General features: G+C 42.9%; 1 protein-coding gene across 4 annotated transcripts in view; it reads right to left on the minus strand.

Moving 5' to 3' along the window:
• Positions 1 to 1,259: 1,259 nt before the first annotated feature.
• The window catches only part of LOC137427860 (uncharacterized), a 32,039-nt gene continuing 16,726 nt past the window's right edge, over positions 1,260 to 16,572 (minus strand). For 3 of the 4 annotated variants that reach the window (XM_078777698.1, XM_078777699.1, XM_068117640.2), the window contains 2 exons: positions 15,435 to 15,481; positions 1,260 to 3,942 (listed from right to left, as the gene is read on the minus strand). In XM_078777698.1, the coding sequence (XP_078633824.1) occupies positions 2,633 to 3,942; positions 15,435 to 15,481 (1,357 nt within the window). In that variant the 3' untranslated portion in view covers positions 1,260 to 2,632. The remainder of the gene's footprint in view (positions 3,943 to 15,434; positions 15,482 to 16,572) is intronic. The other variant, XM_068117641.2, reaches the window with a different exon arrangement.

A 16,572-nucleotide genomic window follows, 5' to 3' on the forward strand; every position in this document is an offset into this window, starting at 1 on the left:
GCTTTCAATGAACTCCTGGGCATGCCAAGTGAGGTCAGTGAAGGCTCAATGTTACTGCTAGAGCGATTTGTGGTGCTGATGTACAACCGAACCAGTGAGAGCACAGAAGTGAATGATGCCAGGAAACAGCTCTTCACACAGAAGTGTAGAACTCTAGAGAACATTCCTCCAACCCAGGCAACACTCAAGCAGCACATCAAGCGCACTTGCTACCAGGCCAACTGTTGTAACCAAGCATTGGTCATGGATCCAGAGATGCCAGACCCACCTGACTGGGGCTGGACAAAGGAGACAACTGGGTGGCAGCCTCTTTGGACCACTCTTCCTGAAGCATCAAAATCGTGCCATGAATTGATCGACTGTGGCTGCAAGAAAGGGTGCACTGGACGCTGCAAGTGTGCCAAAGCTGCATTCAAGTGCACTGCACTGTGCTTCTGTTCTGGAGACTGTTAGATTTTGATCATTACCAATTTTCATCATTGCACTTGATTTAATGTAAGCTTTGGTGGACATACTTGGTTAACTAGTTATTTTTTCAGAGGTTATTGCATCATTCCTTGCAGTGTAAACACTTTTTTTCATCATTTCTGGTCTTTGGGTGTTCTGTACCTATCCCTGTACCTGAAAAAATAAAGTTTTAAAAGTTCAAATGAACTTTTTCCAAAAGCAGTTCCATCTGCAGTATCATAAAAATAGATATTTAACGTAATTTGACCTTGACCATGACCTAAATGCATGTCCCCGAGTTCTGGCGATCTCAAAAGTATCACCAAATGAATGGGCATCCCCAGTTTAGTTGAAAATGACACCTATAAGCGCGTTTGAACATTAGACCCGGTTTGAACACCGGCGCGTTTGAGCACCCTTGTTAAAGTCTCGCATCAAACGCAAAATTATTGGCATGAGTGTGCAGATTTGGCATGATGAAGCAACAGTAGCCCCCTGTGCTCAAATTAGTTGATTTAAGAACAAGTTTTACTTTGAACCTTATTTACTGTAACTCTCTCCAGTCCTCAGAATTAATGTGTAAATTTCACCATGGCAACCATAATCTTCCTGTTTCTCATGGTCCTTATTCGAAAGATACTTTTCAGCAGTTATGTCCAATATATGAAGCTGATGTTACTTGTGATGAATATCACCATCTTCTTGTCTGTCCAGCATTCAATGAAACTCGTAAGAAGTGCAGGAAACGTTATTATTGGGAAAATCCCTTGGTGCGTAAAATGAATGAGCTATTAAAATGGAGCTAATGTTGATCAGCTTGTTAATGTGGCAAAGTTTATTGGTGGCATATTATAATATACACTCGGCATACAACCAGGGCATAATTTTATCCAGGTTATAACTTGTTCATTTCATTGCAGTCATGGAAGAATTTTATATGCCGAGTTGTATTTGAAAATGCATTTTACCTGATCATCTGTATTCAGATGTCACTTGTTTTGAGGACATTTGTCTAATATTCTTGTGTTTTCGTTGCTCTCATGCCCTGAAAGGAGTCGAAGAGTCAATAAAATTCGTTCATAAAATTCATTCATTCAGTAAGGTTCTTCTTCTTCTTCATTTTTGATGGACGGATGGAAGGAAGGACACAGCTAAATATTGAAGCGGCTTCACCGCTTAAAAATGATCTTACTCCTCTCTGCACAAGTGCGACCGGGAAGAATCCAGAGCCAAAGTTCTGCTAAACTACAGGTTATTTTTACCGATTCATGTTAAAAATGTAACATTCAATTGAAATTTTGTTGTTCCGTTGTTATAAACTGACGTTTGTAGATAGACAGACAGAAGTGAACCAATTGCTTAACCCTACTTTTTTGTTTCAAACCACAGGGTAATAATTGTCAACAGCTACCTCGTGATATTAGTTTGACAAACTCTTGAAAGTGTTAAAAATGTGTGTCCATAGCTGTGAAATCACCCCAATGTGGAATTCTTCATATAATGGCATTTACACCAGTGGTTCCCAAACTTTTTTGCCCACAACCGAAAATTTGAAATCACATTTGCCTCACGAGGTAGCGACCCAAATGGTACCGATAAATAAATGACACATACCTGGCTGGTACTGGTACCTACGATAAAAATTGTTGGGAAAAAACGCTTTGGACATGAAACCCCCCTCAAAAACCGGAATTTGTGTCATGATTACACTAAGACCTGCGTTTTGGGGAGGATTGTCAATGAACCTCAGTTTCCATTTGTTAGCATGGTTTGTGTAACCTCAGTCACATATTCCATAAGCTTGGAATTACTTTTTCCCATCTTTACATTTCCTTACATTTGTTTTGGGAAATTGCAAGATCAGTTCTGGGTACCAGTTCAGAATTTTTTTTTTTTCATGCTCACTTGCAAACCTTGCTCCTTGTTTTATCAAGCTTGTTGCATCCACAGCTAATCCTGCAAATGTTGTTCTGCTGCAAACTCTTCCTCTTTTCGGTAGGTAATCTCATGAAGCACTGGCTTTTGTAAAATGTTTTGTGGATGGTAAGCAGCGTCCGTGCTTTGGTGTCCAGTTTTTCATTCCTTCTTGTGGCCGCTTTATTATAATGCAGCTGCGTTGGAGAACTGTCACTGCTCCACTGGCTTATTGCTTTGTGTCGGATCAAGACGTTTTCGGGATTTCGGATTAGCCGTGATCTGGGCAGACATTCTGTTCTAATTCCCTCCCACATTCCTCTGCAGAAGACGTCCCACTGGTGTGAGCAGTTTCATGGCTCCTTAAACTCAAGGAGCACGTGAATGTTTTTGTGCAAACTATGCATTTGTAAGAGTATTTGCCGGAGTGACTAATCTCGCGAGACATCATATGAGACGAGGTTGTAAAGTCTTCGTCACAAGCGGGCAGCGGCTGTGGAATTTCCCTCCTATGAATGAATTCGTGTTTCCTTAGATTAGAAGAGCTCCTAAAGCCTTTTTCACAGAAAGAGCACTTGTGTGGCTTTTCTCCCGTGTGGATCATTTCATGCGTCTTCAGGTTAGAGTAGTATGTGAAGCATTTGTCGCAAACGGGGCACTTGTGTGGCTTCGTCCCCATGTGAATCATCTCGTGCGTTTTGAGATGACAAGACTGGATGAAGCCTTTGTCACAAACAGAGCACTTGTGTGGCTTCTCACTCCTGTGAACAAATTCGTGCTTTTTCAGATGAGAAGAGCTCCTGAAGGCCTTTTTACAAACGGAACACGTGTACGGCTTTCTGCCCGTGTGGATCATCTCGTGCTTCTTCAGGTTGGAGTAGTTTGTGAAGCATTTGTCGCAAACGGGGCACTTGTGTGGCTTCGTCCCCATGTGAATCAACTCGTGAGTCTTGAGATGACAAGACTGGGTGAAGCACTTGCCACAAACGGAGCACTTGTGTGGCTTCTCGCTCCTGTGAATAAATTCGTGTTTCCTTAGATGAGAAGAGCTCCTGAAGGCCTTTGTACAAACGGAGCACTTGTGTGGCTTTTCACCCGTGTGAATCATCTCGTGTGTCTTCAGGTTGGAGAACTTTGTAAAGCACTTTCCACAAATGGAACACTCGTATGGCTTCTCATTTCTGTGGATGATTTCATGCTTCTTCAAATAAGAAGAGCTCCTGAAGGCCTTTGTACAAATTGAGCACTTGTATGGCTTCTCGGCCATGTGAATAATCTCGTGCAACTTAAGGCTATATGAAGTTTTGAAGGCTTTTTTACAAACTGAACATTCGTATGGCTTTATGCCCGTGTGAACTGTCTTGTGGTTTTTAGGACCGCAATACTGTGTGAAGCTTTCACAAATGGAGCAAATGTGCGGCTTCTCAACTTCCTGTGTCATCTCTTTTGCCTTGTGACGATATGGAGTTGTGAAATAACTTTTACAAACGGAGCATTGTTGTTGCCGCTGTTTCAAATAGACCTTGTTAATAGAGCAGAACAGGCTCGAGGAGATGTTTTCATCATGGTTTTCTTGTTTACCTGTAATGATAAAATTGACCAAACAGAAAGAAAAGATTAGTGTTTATACATAGAGGACAAATCCATTATCTCCATAACCTCCATTTGACTGTGCGAATGAAATGCCTGCTTTCCCACAGGAGATAAATGGGCCAGGCCTTTGTGGTTTTCCTTAGACTTACTTTTCCTTTACTGAATACCCTTATGTTGGCATGTTTATTGATTTCTGGAGAAAACGTCTTCTTTGAGCTGTTTCTCTTAGCAGTCTTGGGAAAATCTCTTAAGGTAGATACGTAGGTGTGATCTGACCTGGCCCAAGTATTCTCAAGCGGAAAAGGAGAAAATTCCCGGAAGTGTGATTTTCAAAACTAGATGAATGAGCTAAACAGTAATGCAAGGAAGGTTTTCATTGGGACAAGCTAGTTTTATACGGACTGATTTATGTGAGCTTGAAGTATGCTTGGCTGCAAATTAATCGGCCAAACAAGTGCATACAAAATAAAATGACAGCTAATGAGCTAATATTGTGAATGAGAGCAAGTGCTTAGGTTTTGATTCACGTACCCATTGGCCCAAGAATATATTGAATGGCTGCATTACAGGGATTGGTATGTTGATACATTGTCCCACGTCATTTGGTCAGAAAATTGGAAGTACAGTGGAAACCCAGAACAATTGATATGAGGTATAAATTTGGTACAATGAACAGCATTTCCATATTAAATTTGGTACAATGAACAGAACAGCATTTTTTTTTTTTTTTTTTTTTTTTTTGTTTTTGTATACAATATCGAGGCTCGTGAAAGAGCGAACATTAATCACATGAACACACAGAAAGACAAACCGACACATAAAACATATAACATAGGGAGCGGTAGACAAGATGGGGAGAGAGGGGGAAGGACACAAACACAACATTTGAGAGCAGGGACCGAGAGACATGGAGACATCGAGAGATCTGAGAGAGGGCGAGGGCTTTGGGGGGGGGGGGCGTGGGAAGGGAGCAGTGGGAGAGGTATAAAACATATGGACACTGCCAGGACTTCCAGGAAAGAAGTTGGAATTTCAAACAAGGTGGATCTGGGGTGAATTAGCGGGGGTAGGCAAATGGTACATAAGGACCGATTGATTTAGCAGTATAATGCGAAGCAAAAAGGCAATCCATCAAACCTGTGTGCATCATCATCATCATCATCGTAATCATGCACAAGTCATTAATTCCATTACTTTTTGGCAACAAAGATTAGAAATGAAATATATATATTATAAATATATATATATATATTAGAAATGATTAGAAATTATATAAATAAATAAAATATAATAATATAATTTAATAATAATATTTTAATTTTATTATTTAATATTTTAATTAATTTTATTTAAATTGTAATTATTTAAATTTAATTTTAAATTTAATTAAATTAAAATTTTTAAATAAATAAATTATTAAATAAATTAATAAAACAATAAAATAAATAAATTAAATTAATTAATTAATAAAATTAATAAATTATTAATTAAATAAATTTAAATTTAATTTAAATTTAATTTTAATAATAATAATAATATAATAATAATAATTTCAAAATTAGAAATATATATATATATATATATATATATATATATATATATATATATATATATATATATATATATATATATATATATATATATATATACATACAGTGGAACCTTGACTTACGAGTGCACCAACTTACCAGTTTTCCGAGATACGAGCCGTCGCTCGGGCGGTTTATTGCTTTGAGATGCGAGCCGAGATCTGAGTTACGAGCTTACGCCAGCCGCCACCAGGTGGGTTCCGGTCACGTGGTTATCTTGCCGTGCAAGCATATCTGCCGTATATCGCTGCTGTTTTGTTTTCGCATTTTGGTTATTTTGGAGCTTACGCCAGCCGCCACCAGGTGGGTTCCGGTCACGTGGTTATCTTGCCGTGCAAGCATATCTGCCGTATATCGCTGCTGTTTTGTTTTCGCATGTTGGTTATTTTGGAGCTTACGCCAGCCGCCACCAGGTGGGTTCCGGTCACGTGGTTATCTTGCCGTGCAAGCATATCTGCCATATATCGCTGCTGTTTTGTTTTCGCATGTTGGTTATTTTGGAAAATTTCTTAGTTTTAACCATGGGTCCTAAGTAATTGAGTGCCAAGGGCAGTACTGAGAAGAAGAAGAGGATGATGTGCTTGGATATAAAACACGCAATCGTCGAAAAACATGAGCGAGGTGTGCGTGTTGTCGACCTGGTGAGGCAGATGTGAAGGCAGCTGAAGATTTTATTATAACTTTTGCCGAACTGATAGAAGCCGAACGATACATCCCCCAGCAAATCTTCAACTGTGACGAGAACAGGGCTCTTCTGGAAAAAGATGCCGAGGAGGACGTATATAACGGCAGAGGAGAAGAGCATGCCAGGCCACAACTTGTTCAGAGTGCCGGCGATAGCTCGCCTTCTCTTTGTGGAAGACACGGTGAGATCCTTAACATCCAACAACTAATGGGACGCAAACGGGGCGCCCAGTTTAGCGGTACACACATTGATGAATCACCCTGCCTGTGAAACACCGACATGACAGGTTATAGCTGAGTCGGGATTCAAACCCAGGCTGGACAGTTTAGAGTCAAGTGTGCGTACCTCCAGTCCAGGCCATCCTGCCAACTTGTATGCTGCATACAGGTGAAATATAAAGCGCGAGATATTTTTATATATACTGCATATTTAAAAAAAAATTGGTGTGGTTTTTGGCGGGCTGGAACGGATTAATAGCATTTCAATGCATTTTAATGGGGAAATTTGATTTGAGAAACGAGCAAATTGAGTTACGAGCTCGGTCACAGAACGAATTAAACTCGTAAGTCAAGGTTCCACTGTATATATATATATATATATATATATATATATATATATATATATATATATATATATATATATACATATACATATATATATATATATACATATATATATATATACAGACTTGGCATTTAATATGGAATATTTTTTTTCTCTTGACTTGGGTTTACTTTCTGAACTCAGTATATCAATCTGGTGAGTTTCTTTTACCCTTCGGTGATGTCTTTGTTGAAACAACCATGTCACTGATTGTCTTTCGCAGCAAGAAGTCAATAACAGGATTATATCATAGGTGACGTAACAAAATGTAAGGACAGGTACATTTGACGATTGGCTTCACAATCGGGTATAAAAGGGTTGTTGCGTTCTGTATTAGTGGAAAACAACTGCTGCACGTCTACAAAAGTTATTGCCGCTTCCTCTGGAGATGGTCCGTCAACTTGACAATGCTGTTTGTCATGGAGTGGTGGCTTTACAAAATTCTGGCATGATACAGCGTGCTATTGCTCGGCAGTATGGCATCACTCAAGGTCAGGTGTCAAAGATCCTGAAACGAAATGCTCAGAGGGGTGTCCCTACTCCAATACTGAGGCCAGGACGTCCACGCAGAACCACAAGGAGAGATGATCGCCAGCTGCACCGATTAGTCTGCAATGGCCGTACCAAGTCAGCTAATCGGCTTAGGGCTGAGTGGCAGCAACTGACAAATGTGCCTGTATCCAGAAGGCTAGTCAACCAACGACTGGTTCAAGCAGGCTATCGTGCCAGGCGTCCCCTGAGAAAGCCACGCCTGACCAGACAACACAGCCAGCGCCGATTGCAGTGGGCCAGAGAGCACCGTCAATGGCAGCCAGGACACTGGAATCACGTGACCTTCAGTGACGAGTCTAGATTTCTGGTCTATCGTCAAGATGGCCGCGTCCGAGTGTGCAGACAAGTGCATGAAGCCCACAACGAAGATTGTATAGTACCAAGAGTCCAAGCTGGAGGTGGTGGGGTGACCGTTTGGGCTGCTTTTCATGCAGGGGGCAAAACTGACCTGGTTGTTCTGAATAGAAACCTGAACCAGTTCAAGTACAGGGTCATTCTGGAAGAAACATTGCTTCCATTTGCTCGTGCAGCCTTTCGAGGAAACTGTGTCTTCCAAGATGACAATGCACGGCCTCATCGTGCTCGCATGATCCAACACTTTCTTGCTGACCGTGGTGTAGAGCATATGGAGTGGCCTGCCATGTCCCGGGATATGAATCCGATAGAGAACTTGTGGGCAGAATTAACGCGTCAAATCGACAACTTGGACCAGCAGCCCATCTCTGTGCATGAATTGCAGCAGACTATTGTCACTGCATGGCAAGCGATTCCTGTCCAAACCTTGGCAAATCTCGTGAACAGCATGCCTCGACGTGTACGTGCTCTCCTGAATGCTCGTGGGGGTTACACGAAGTACTGAACTGTAATTTTACTGTCCGTAATCCCAGCCGTAATTTAACTTTTGTTTTTGTTAAAAAAATTTTTGGCTAATGTGCAAAATAAAGAGATACTTCTGGAAGGAAAACGTGCAGAAGTTTAACACAGTCCTGTCCATGAATTGAGTTCGATATCAGTTTACATCACTTTCAAGGACCAATTTATTTGTTTTGAAATGTCAAATGTGGTTTTTGTTTCTTTTAAAGGTCACATTAACAAAATCTAGAATAATTTCAACATAATTCCAATGAACTTTTGGATCTAGGACATCTTGAAAAGTAAGTTCACCCCCACAAAAAAAATTCCATATTAAATGCCAAGTCTGTATATACTAGCAGAAGTACCCGGCATTGCCGGGGAGGGGAGGGGGAAGAGGAGAGGAGGGGAACGGTGGGGGGGGGGGGGGGAGGGGAGGAGAGGGGGGGAGGGGAGAAGAGGGGGGGGAGAAGAGGGGGGGGGAAGTACCCGGCATTCCCTGTATAAACGTGAGGGAGAAGAGGGGGGAGGGCGAGGGGGAGGGGGGGAGGGGAGGAGAGGGGGGGAGGGGGAGGGATGGGAGAGGAGAGGGGTGGGAGGGGGGAGGGGCGGAGGGGGAGGGGGGCGGGGGGAGGGGGAGGGGGGGGGGGGAAGGGGGGAGGGGGAGGGGGAGGGGAAGAGGGGAGGGGGAGGGGGGAGGGGGAGGAAACATGCTACTGCTAAATAAAGCTACTGCTTGCGGGCTACTATCTGGGCTAATAAAGCTACTACTGTAGCTAAATAAAGCTACTGCTACATGCTACTGCTCATAAATCTATGTGAAACATGCTACTATCTATGCAAAATCATGCTAAATCATGCTAAATGCTAATCATGCTAAAATAAAATCTATGCTACTTGCTGGCGGCAAGGAACATCACGTGATCGCGTCACGAACATCATTCGTGATCACGTCATCACGTGATCGTTATCAATGAGCGTGGATGAGCGAATCAGCGCGCTGCTCTGCCACAGATTCAGATTCGCTGATAAAAAATATGGATCTAAAGATGAAAGAAAAAAAAAACCTATGTGGTGTGAATGGCAATGTTCCTCGCTGAAATGTGAAAAAACGCAATCGCTTTTCGCTCTGAAATCCATGCGAACGCGTAACTGAGTTAATGGCGGCAAGGAACATCACGTGATCGCTCTGAGCGAATCAGCGCGCTGCTCTGCCACCGGTCAGATTCGGTGCATAATATTCCTCGCTGAAATGCGCTGAGGTAAAAATATGGGAAAAAAATATTATGAAATAAATTTTTAGGTCGGCCATGTTCTTCCCAGGCTCAATGGCCATGTCTGTGCCAAATATCAAGTACGTGAGCCTCTCCGTTTAGGAGTCTACCGGTAACATTACACACACACACACACACACACACACACACACACACACACACACACACACACACACACACACACACACACACACACACACACACACACACACACACAGTTTTATATATATAGACTGCGTTTATTATATTATAAATATATAATATAATATATTATATATATATTATTATATGTATATATATTATAAATAATATATATATATATATATATCATTTCAGAACACACCTGGTCACAAGTGTTCCTCACTGACCGGGTCCTCAGTGACCGCATCATCCCGTTTCGGGCCTTCAACCTCAATACGGTCAGCTAGGGTGGGCCAGCAGGGGCACATACGCCTCCACCTGGATGCGTACATACCCCCACCCCCAGCCAGTGAGAACACAGACTACAACCACAAAACCGCCTCCACTCCCAGAATCCACAGCCACTCATCCACTCACTCACCAAAAAACAAACAAAAAAAAAAACCCGACCACCTACCCTTACAACATGCACCACTCAAACAAAAACACATTCATGCAAAACCACACCCACTCAAACAAAAACACATTCATGAAAAACCACACCCACTCAAACAAAAACACATTCATGCAAAACCACACCCACTCAAACAAAAACACATTCATGCAAAACCACACCCACTCAAACAAAAACACATTCATGCAAAACCACACCCACTCAAACAAAAACACATTCATGCAAAACCACACCCACTCCTGCAGACGCAACACGCAACAACAACACACACACACACACACACACACACACACACACACACACACACACACACACACACACACACACACACACACACACACACACACACACACACACACACACACACACACACACACACACACACACACACACACACACACACACACACGTACAGTATCGGTTGTTCCTAAACTTAAATATAAATAATTTAAAGGATGGTTGTAAATGATGTTAATTTCACAACATCCCATACTCAACTTTATTTAAATTGCAAATCTTAAACATAGTTTCTCCACCTAAAGCAGGAACGTTAACCCGTAAGCAATTGACTAGTTTCCCGACTGCATGGATCATCAGCTGGGCACCGTTCTTCCTCGAGGTTTCGATCCTTTCAGCCCAGGACCTCTCCAAATGGCGGATCCACAACCTCGATCATGGATCCACCTCAATGGATGGTACATCAGTAGATCCACAAACTCAGTTGCGTCCAGGCAGTCAGTCAACCCACCAATGCACCAACATATTGCATCGCACATTTGCTACAGGTCAATAGGTAAACTATATTTAAGGCCTACCGGACACACACACACACCCTCCATTTCTCTTCTGCGCTCAGTCACTACCCCCTTTAGACTGAAATGAACCACCACCCACAACCTAAACCTACACCGTTTGACGTGCCTCCATAAATTTCCTCCATATCCAAAGTGAGCCTTTCAAGGCAACCTGGGCAACTTTGTCACACATCCTCCTTCTTTCTGTCCCACACACTCCAAGCCGAGCAAGAAATGCAGAAAGGAAATTGCCAATATACCCTCTACACCCCACCTCAAATGGCTGACAAGAAACTCACCAACCCTTCTCCCGACACTTTGCCTCCAGCTCACTGTACTTTCCTCTCTTCCCCTCGTGTACCTCCTTCATGTTCTCTTCCCAAGGTACAGACAATTCCCCTAAGATGACCTGTCTTGTTGCACCTGACTAGATGGTACACAGATCTCCTCTGTGAATAGCAATTGTGGCTTTAGGTCTGTCACCACCTGCCAATCGCAAGCATCTGACAGCCCTCTTGCTTTCCACCTCTTACCACTTGGCCCTCTTTAACAAACAACACCTCTCCCCCATCGGACTCCTTCTTCACTCTTCTCTTTCTCTCGATCTCAGCATCTCTTGTTGCACCATCTGCACTACCGCTGCCAGCACCTGATCATGCCGCTACTTGTATCTTTCCTGCTGCCAATGCTACTGAGCATGCACTCAGAGCATGCTGCACCGTTATATATATATATATATGGACCCATATACATGAGGAATAATATATTTATGAGAACCGAGTTTTATTAGAGACGAGTATAAAAGCCCATCAAAAATGATGGGTTAGAACAGTTTATTTGATGGTACAGCCTGCGCCTAGTGTCAGATATGCTTATATCTTCTTTATTTATGAGACATCAAACAGATGTAAATGAACACTTGTTTTACTCTGTGTGCGTTGCACATCACCTGCAGCGAATATCACCTCCCTGTGCCTTGTATTGTTATTTTAAAAAACGCTTCTGTACACCGACCTTGAGGCTCAGTTAGCAAGCCACCGTCTGCAATTCCAATAGAAGAGACGTAATTACTATGTAAATATAAATGTAAATGACATGGGCTGCACAAGTACAATACATAGATTAGCACTAAAATAATTTGGAAGGTTATAGGCTAAAATCAGTGTGTTGCAACACATTTTATTCAGTATTAACAGGCATACCAGCCTAGTCTATTTTTTGTGGGGGCCTAAAACACCTCCCAACACCCACTAAGGAATGGGGTCGGGGATCATTTAATATTATCTTTCACATATCTACAAAGACTTAGGCACTGTCGAGCAATTTTTTTTTTTTAAATCGTATTTTTTTTTTCAACATTTTCAAAAATATATTTTTTGCCTAAAACACTCCCAGACACTCACAGATGAACCTCTGAAACCTGGACTAAGATCTGTTCAGCCACCTCTGAGAAAAATGGTGACACATATACACACACAGCTCTATCATAGCACAGATAAGCAGGAGTGATGGAACAAGTTTTAAAGTGGGGGCAAAATTTAAGAGGGGCATCATTGCCTGGAACACAAAGAGGTGCAAGATCAGTACAAGGACAGTGAGAAATTGGGGTGTTGATGTGATGTAAAGTGCAACCTCCGCTGCTGGGGCGTAGTTCAGACCTATCAAATCAGAGGAGACAATAACCGGAAGAGACACGGAGGAGTCAGGGATGTCCTGTGAGAGGAAGGATTCGGTTAAACAGATTCTTTCTGGTTTATCGGCAGCGGCCTGGATTGAGAGATCTGTCAAGTTTGAGCAGAGACCTTGGATGTTTGATGACCACAGAGTTAGAGATTGGGGGAGGGGAGGAGGTATTGGAAGGGTGCAGGATGGGGGGTGGGGGGAGGGGCGAAGATTGAGTGTGTGGTGTGCGGGGAAAGGATTGTGTGTGTTGGGTGCAGGGGAAGGATCGAGGGTGTGGGTTGCAGGGTAAAGTTTGAGAGGGTAGGGTGAGGGGCAAGCATGAAGGGGGTCTAATGAGTAGGGATGCTATAAGGAGGCACATGAAGCTTTGAGGGTGGCGTGGGGCTGGATTCTCATTCTGTTTCCAAATTCCCAACTTTGACAAACAGAGATAAATATTATGGGAAGGGAGACAAGATACTATGGAGAAACATGGAGCTACACGTGCGGGAGGATGGTGAATGAACTTGGTGGACCGAGCACTTAGCTGACAGTTTTGGAAAAGATGTGAAGAAGAAGAACACGTGAAGCATTTCTGAAGGAGATCTCAGGGTTGAAATGCATTTTAAAATGATTTTAAATGCTTTTAAAGGAAGGAGAGTGTTCATATTCAATGAAGATTCAGTTTCGAGATTTTGAGCAAAGAGGGGGAGGGGAGTGAAACGTAGAACCAGTAGGACAGGCAGAAATAAATTCAAGTCGGAATTACATCGATCATTGAGATTTTGTGAAGTGAAGGATAAAGGTTTTTTTCTGTTTGTTTGGTCAATCTTTTATGGAAAGGGACTCATATTTCATCATGGAGGGGAACTTTTCTCTACAATGTACTTTTAACACCATGAAGTGCAGGTCAAAAACGTGGAGGGGGAAACTTTTGCCATTGCCCCTCTCCCCACCCCTCCACATGTTACGGAGTGACAATTTGATCACCCAAACTTGTAGCACCTAAGCCATGCAACTAATCCCTGCTCTTCATACACCATGTTATACCTGCTGAGTTCTACTTCACAAGGATACAAATGTAGTTTCGACAAATTAAGGGAATGTCAAAGTAATCGACGACCAAAAAAATGTTATGGCATGACGCTGTCTTTTGATGAAACTCGAACAACATGAAAATGTATTTAACCCTTTGAGTACGGCTGACGTCCAGTGCCGCAACCCGCGAAAAAGTTTTGTGTACGGATGACGTTACTGCACGTCATCGACTATACCTTTAAATAGATCGTCAGTACGTGGTTGCATTCCCGTAATGCCAAATTAATCCCGTAACGGGGGTATTTTTATCCCCCAAAAAATCCCCTACTCAAAGGGTTAAAAGTCAGCCATCCACGTGGCCATAAAATTCGAGCAAAATTATGGTTATCGATACACTGTTGATTGCACTACCAGAAGCGGTACTCAGAAACTCAGACGTCTCCAAACATTGCAGAATAATCTGAAATGTTGCCATTATGGAGTGAGGAGCTGCGACCACGAACTGCTGGATGCCATAAAATTATTCATGCAATACTGGAGTAAAGAAATAACAAGCGAACGAAGAATTAGGAACATTAAGTGATAACTCGGTTTGAAATCTTTAAACAAGACCTTTTGGAATTGTAAACATTTACAAACTAGAACGGTACTCGGTAGAGCGCATACCTCCACCAGGCTGAACAGTTTATGTTTTGTATCCCACTGATAGGCCGGATCTGGATTCGGACCCGAACCAAAATATAATCGGCTTGTTCCAACCAACTCATCCACCTAGTTTAGTCATAACTCGTCCACACCTTTTTAAAATATCGTGTTATATATCGCTTTTCGTCCGATCTCTCAATGGTGAAGAATCACTTTATAAAAACGAAATAATTCTCGTATCGGAATCCATATACAGATCTTCACCAAAATCGAATCGATTCTTCCTCGTCAATCACACAACCTCGCCACCAAGTTTCGTCCAAATCCATCCATAACTTTTTGAGATATCCTGCTATGTATTGGTTTTAGCCCGATCACTCAATGGTGAAGAAACACTTAACAATTCTCTGATCTGGATCCAGATTCGAATCTTCACCAAATTCTAATCATTTTGTCCTTGCCACATACCCAACCTCTCCACCAAGTTTCGTCCGAATCCGTCCACAACTTTTAGAGACATCATGTTCACAGACAAACACACAGACAGGGGTGAAAACATAAGGGACAAGACGTGTTGGTCGAAAGAACCCTTAAGAGAGCCATTATATGTGTTTGGACTTGACTCCCATCAAAAGGGTGCTTCTTTACCAAGAAAATGGCACTTCTATAAATGAATAAATGAATGATCGTTTTAAGGCCATTTTCCCCGCTAGAGCGGGGGTTGGCCTTGCGAGCCCCATGGCAATAATGGTTCCCTGTTTGAGGCAATGTTTTTATGGCCGGATGCCCTTCCTGACGCCAACCCTTGGTCACACTCTTACGATGCGCAGGGATACGGTGTACCTATTCTAAATCGGGATACACACCGTGATCATTCATTCCAGCAAGCTGGTACTCAATTTGCCAACCTCGGAAGGATGACAGGCCTATTCTAAATTCTAAATCCTATCAACCCCCCTGGCGTTAATTCAGCGATCGACCGGCATTCGAACCCAGGATGCTAGGATCCCAAGCCGGCAGCCGGCACCCTAACCGCTAAGCCAACACCGCACTTCTATGTTGGTTAAAATATGAAGGGTGGGGGTAAGGGGGGGGGGGGAGGAAGCAACCCTTGCCTCCCCTTCCCATCCCCGGTTCCACCAACCCTAAGCATAAGAATCTGAGAAAAGAACATAATCGTGCTTCGCTCACCATCTGTACTGTAAGAATCTTCAAACGGCTCTTCCTTCACATGAATGCTGTTTGAGACAAAAACGGGAAACCATCGGCAATGTGGACGGTTCAGAAACTGAGACGTGCAAGATTACAGATATTGATCACAATACAGTATTAAATCGTGAAGTTGTCCCAAATTATGGGCAGCTAACATCAGAGGCCTCTGCTCTACTCTGACAGATTTCTCAAACTGCTGCAGCTAAACCTGGCGTTAGTCCTTCCTTCCACAGGATGTCCCTGATTCTTCTGCCTCGCTCCCCGATTACAAAAAAGGAAGCAAAAACATTATCCACCGCAGTCAGCATCAAATCCCTTTTTTCTCGAACGACCTGATCTCATACCATCAGTTATCAGTTTGGTTTCTGACCAGGTCACTCCACTCTGGGCATGCTGCTTACACTCCCAACTATGGATGGTAGCGCTGAATCTCACAAAAAGATCAGAGCTGCCTCTCTAGACAGATATTGAGCATTTCACACAGATGGGCACACTACCTTGCTCTCCAAACTCTCAGGGGTTGCTGAATTCCTCAACAATCGTAGTCAATGCATGGGTCTCAATGGGATCCTCAATTTCAACAATTTCAATTTCAACAATCCTCTCAAAGAAGTTCTGTCGCTCAAGCTTTTGGGTCTCACTATCTGCCATAATCTTTCTTGGGAAAACCACATTTCCAAGCTGGCCTCCAAAACCAGTCGCCGACTGGGCATCCTCCATCGTGCGAAGTCCGTCCTTGGCACACCTGAGCTCCTCACCACATACAAGGCTTTCATCCGCAGCTCAATGGAATACTGTTCCCCCCTCTGGGCCGGTGCTCCTGCCTCACACCTAGCTCGGCTTCACGCTGTTGAAACCAAAGCTTTCAGAATCATTGGAATCTCCTGCGATGAAGCTAACTCCGAGGGACTTTCACTCACTCAACGCAGGCAGGTTGGTGTTCTTTCTGTCTTCTACCGACTCCTCTCCGGCCTTGCTCCCCCAGCTCTCTGTGTGCTCTGTCCCCCAAATATTCCTACAGGTCGCACAAGATCTGCCAGCAACCCTCTTATGGTTAAACTGCCAAAATCAAGACTCTCTGCTCACCTTCACTCTTTCATTCCCCTTTTCTTCCACC

Source organism: Myxine glutinosa, chromosome 5 (assembly GCF_964187855.1).
Source record: "Myxine glutinosa chromosome 5, kmMyxGlut1.1, whole genome shotgun sequence".
In the NCBI taxonomy this organism is placed as follows: Eukaryota; Metazoa; Chordata; class Myxini; order Myxiniformes; family Myxinidae; genus Myxine; species Myxine glutinosa.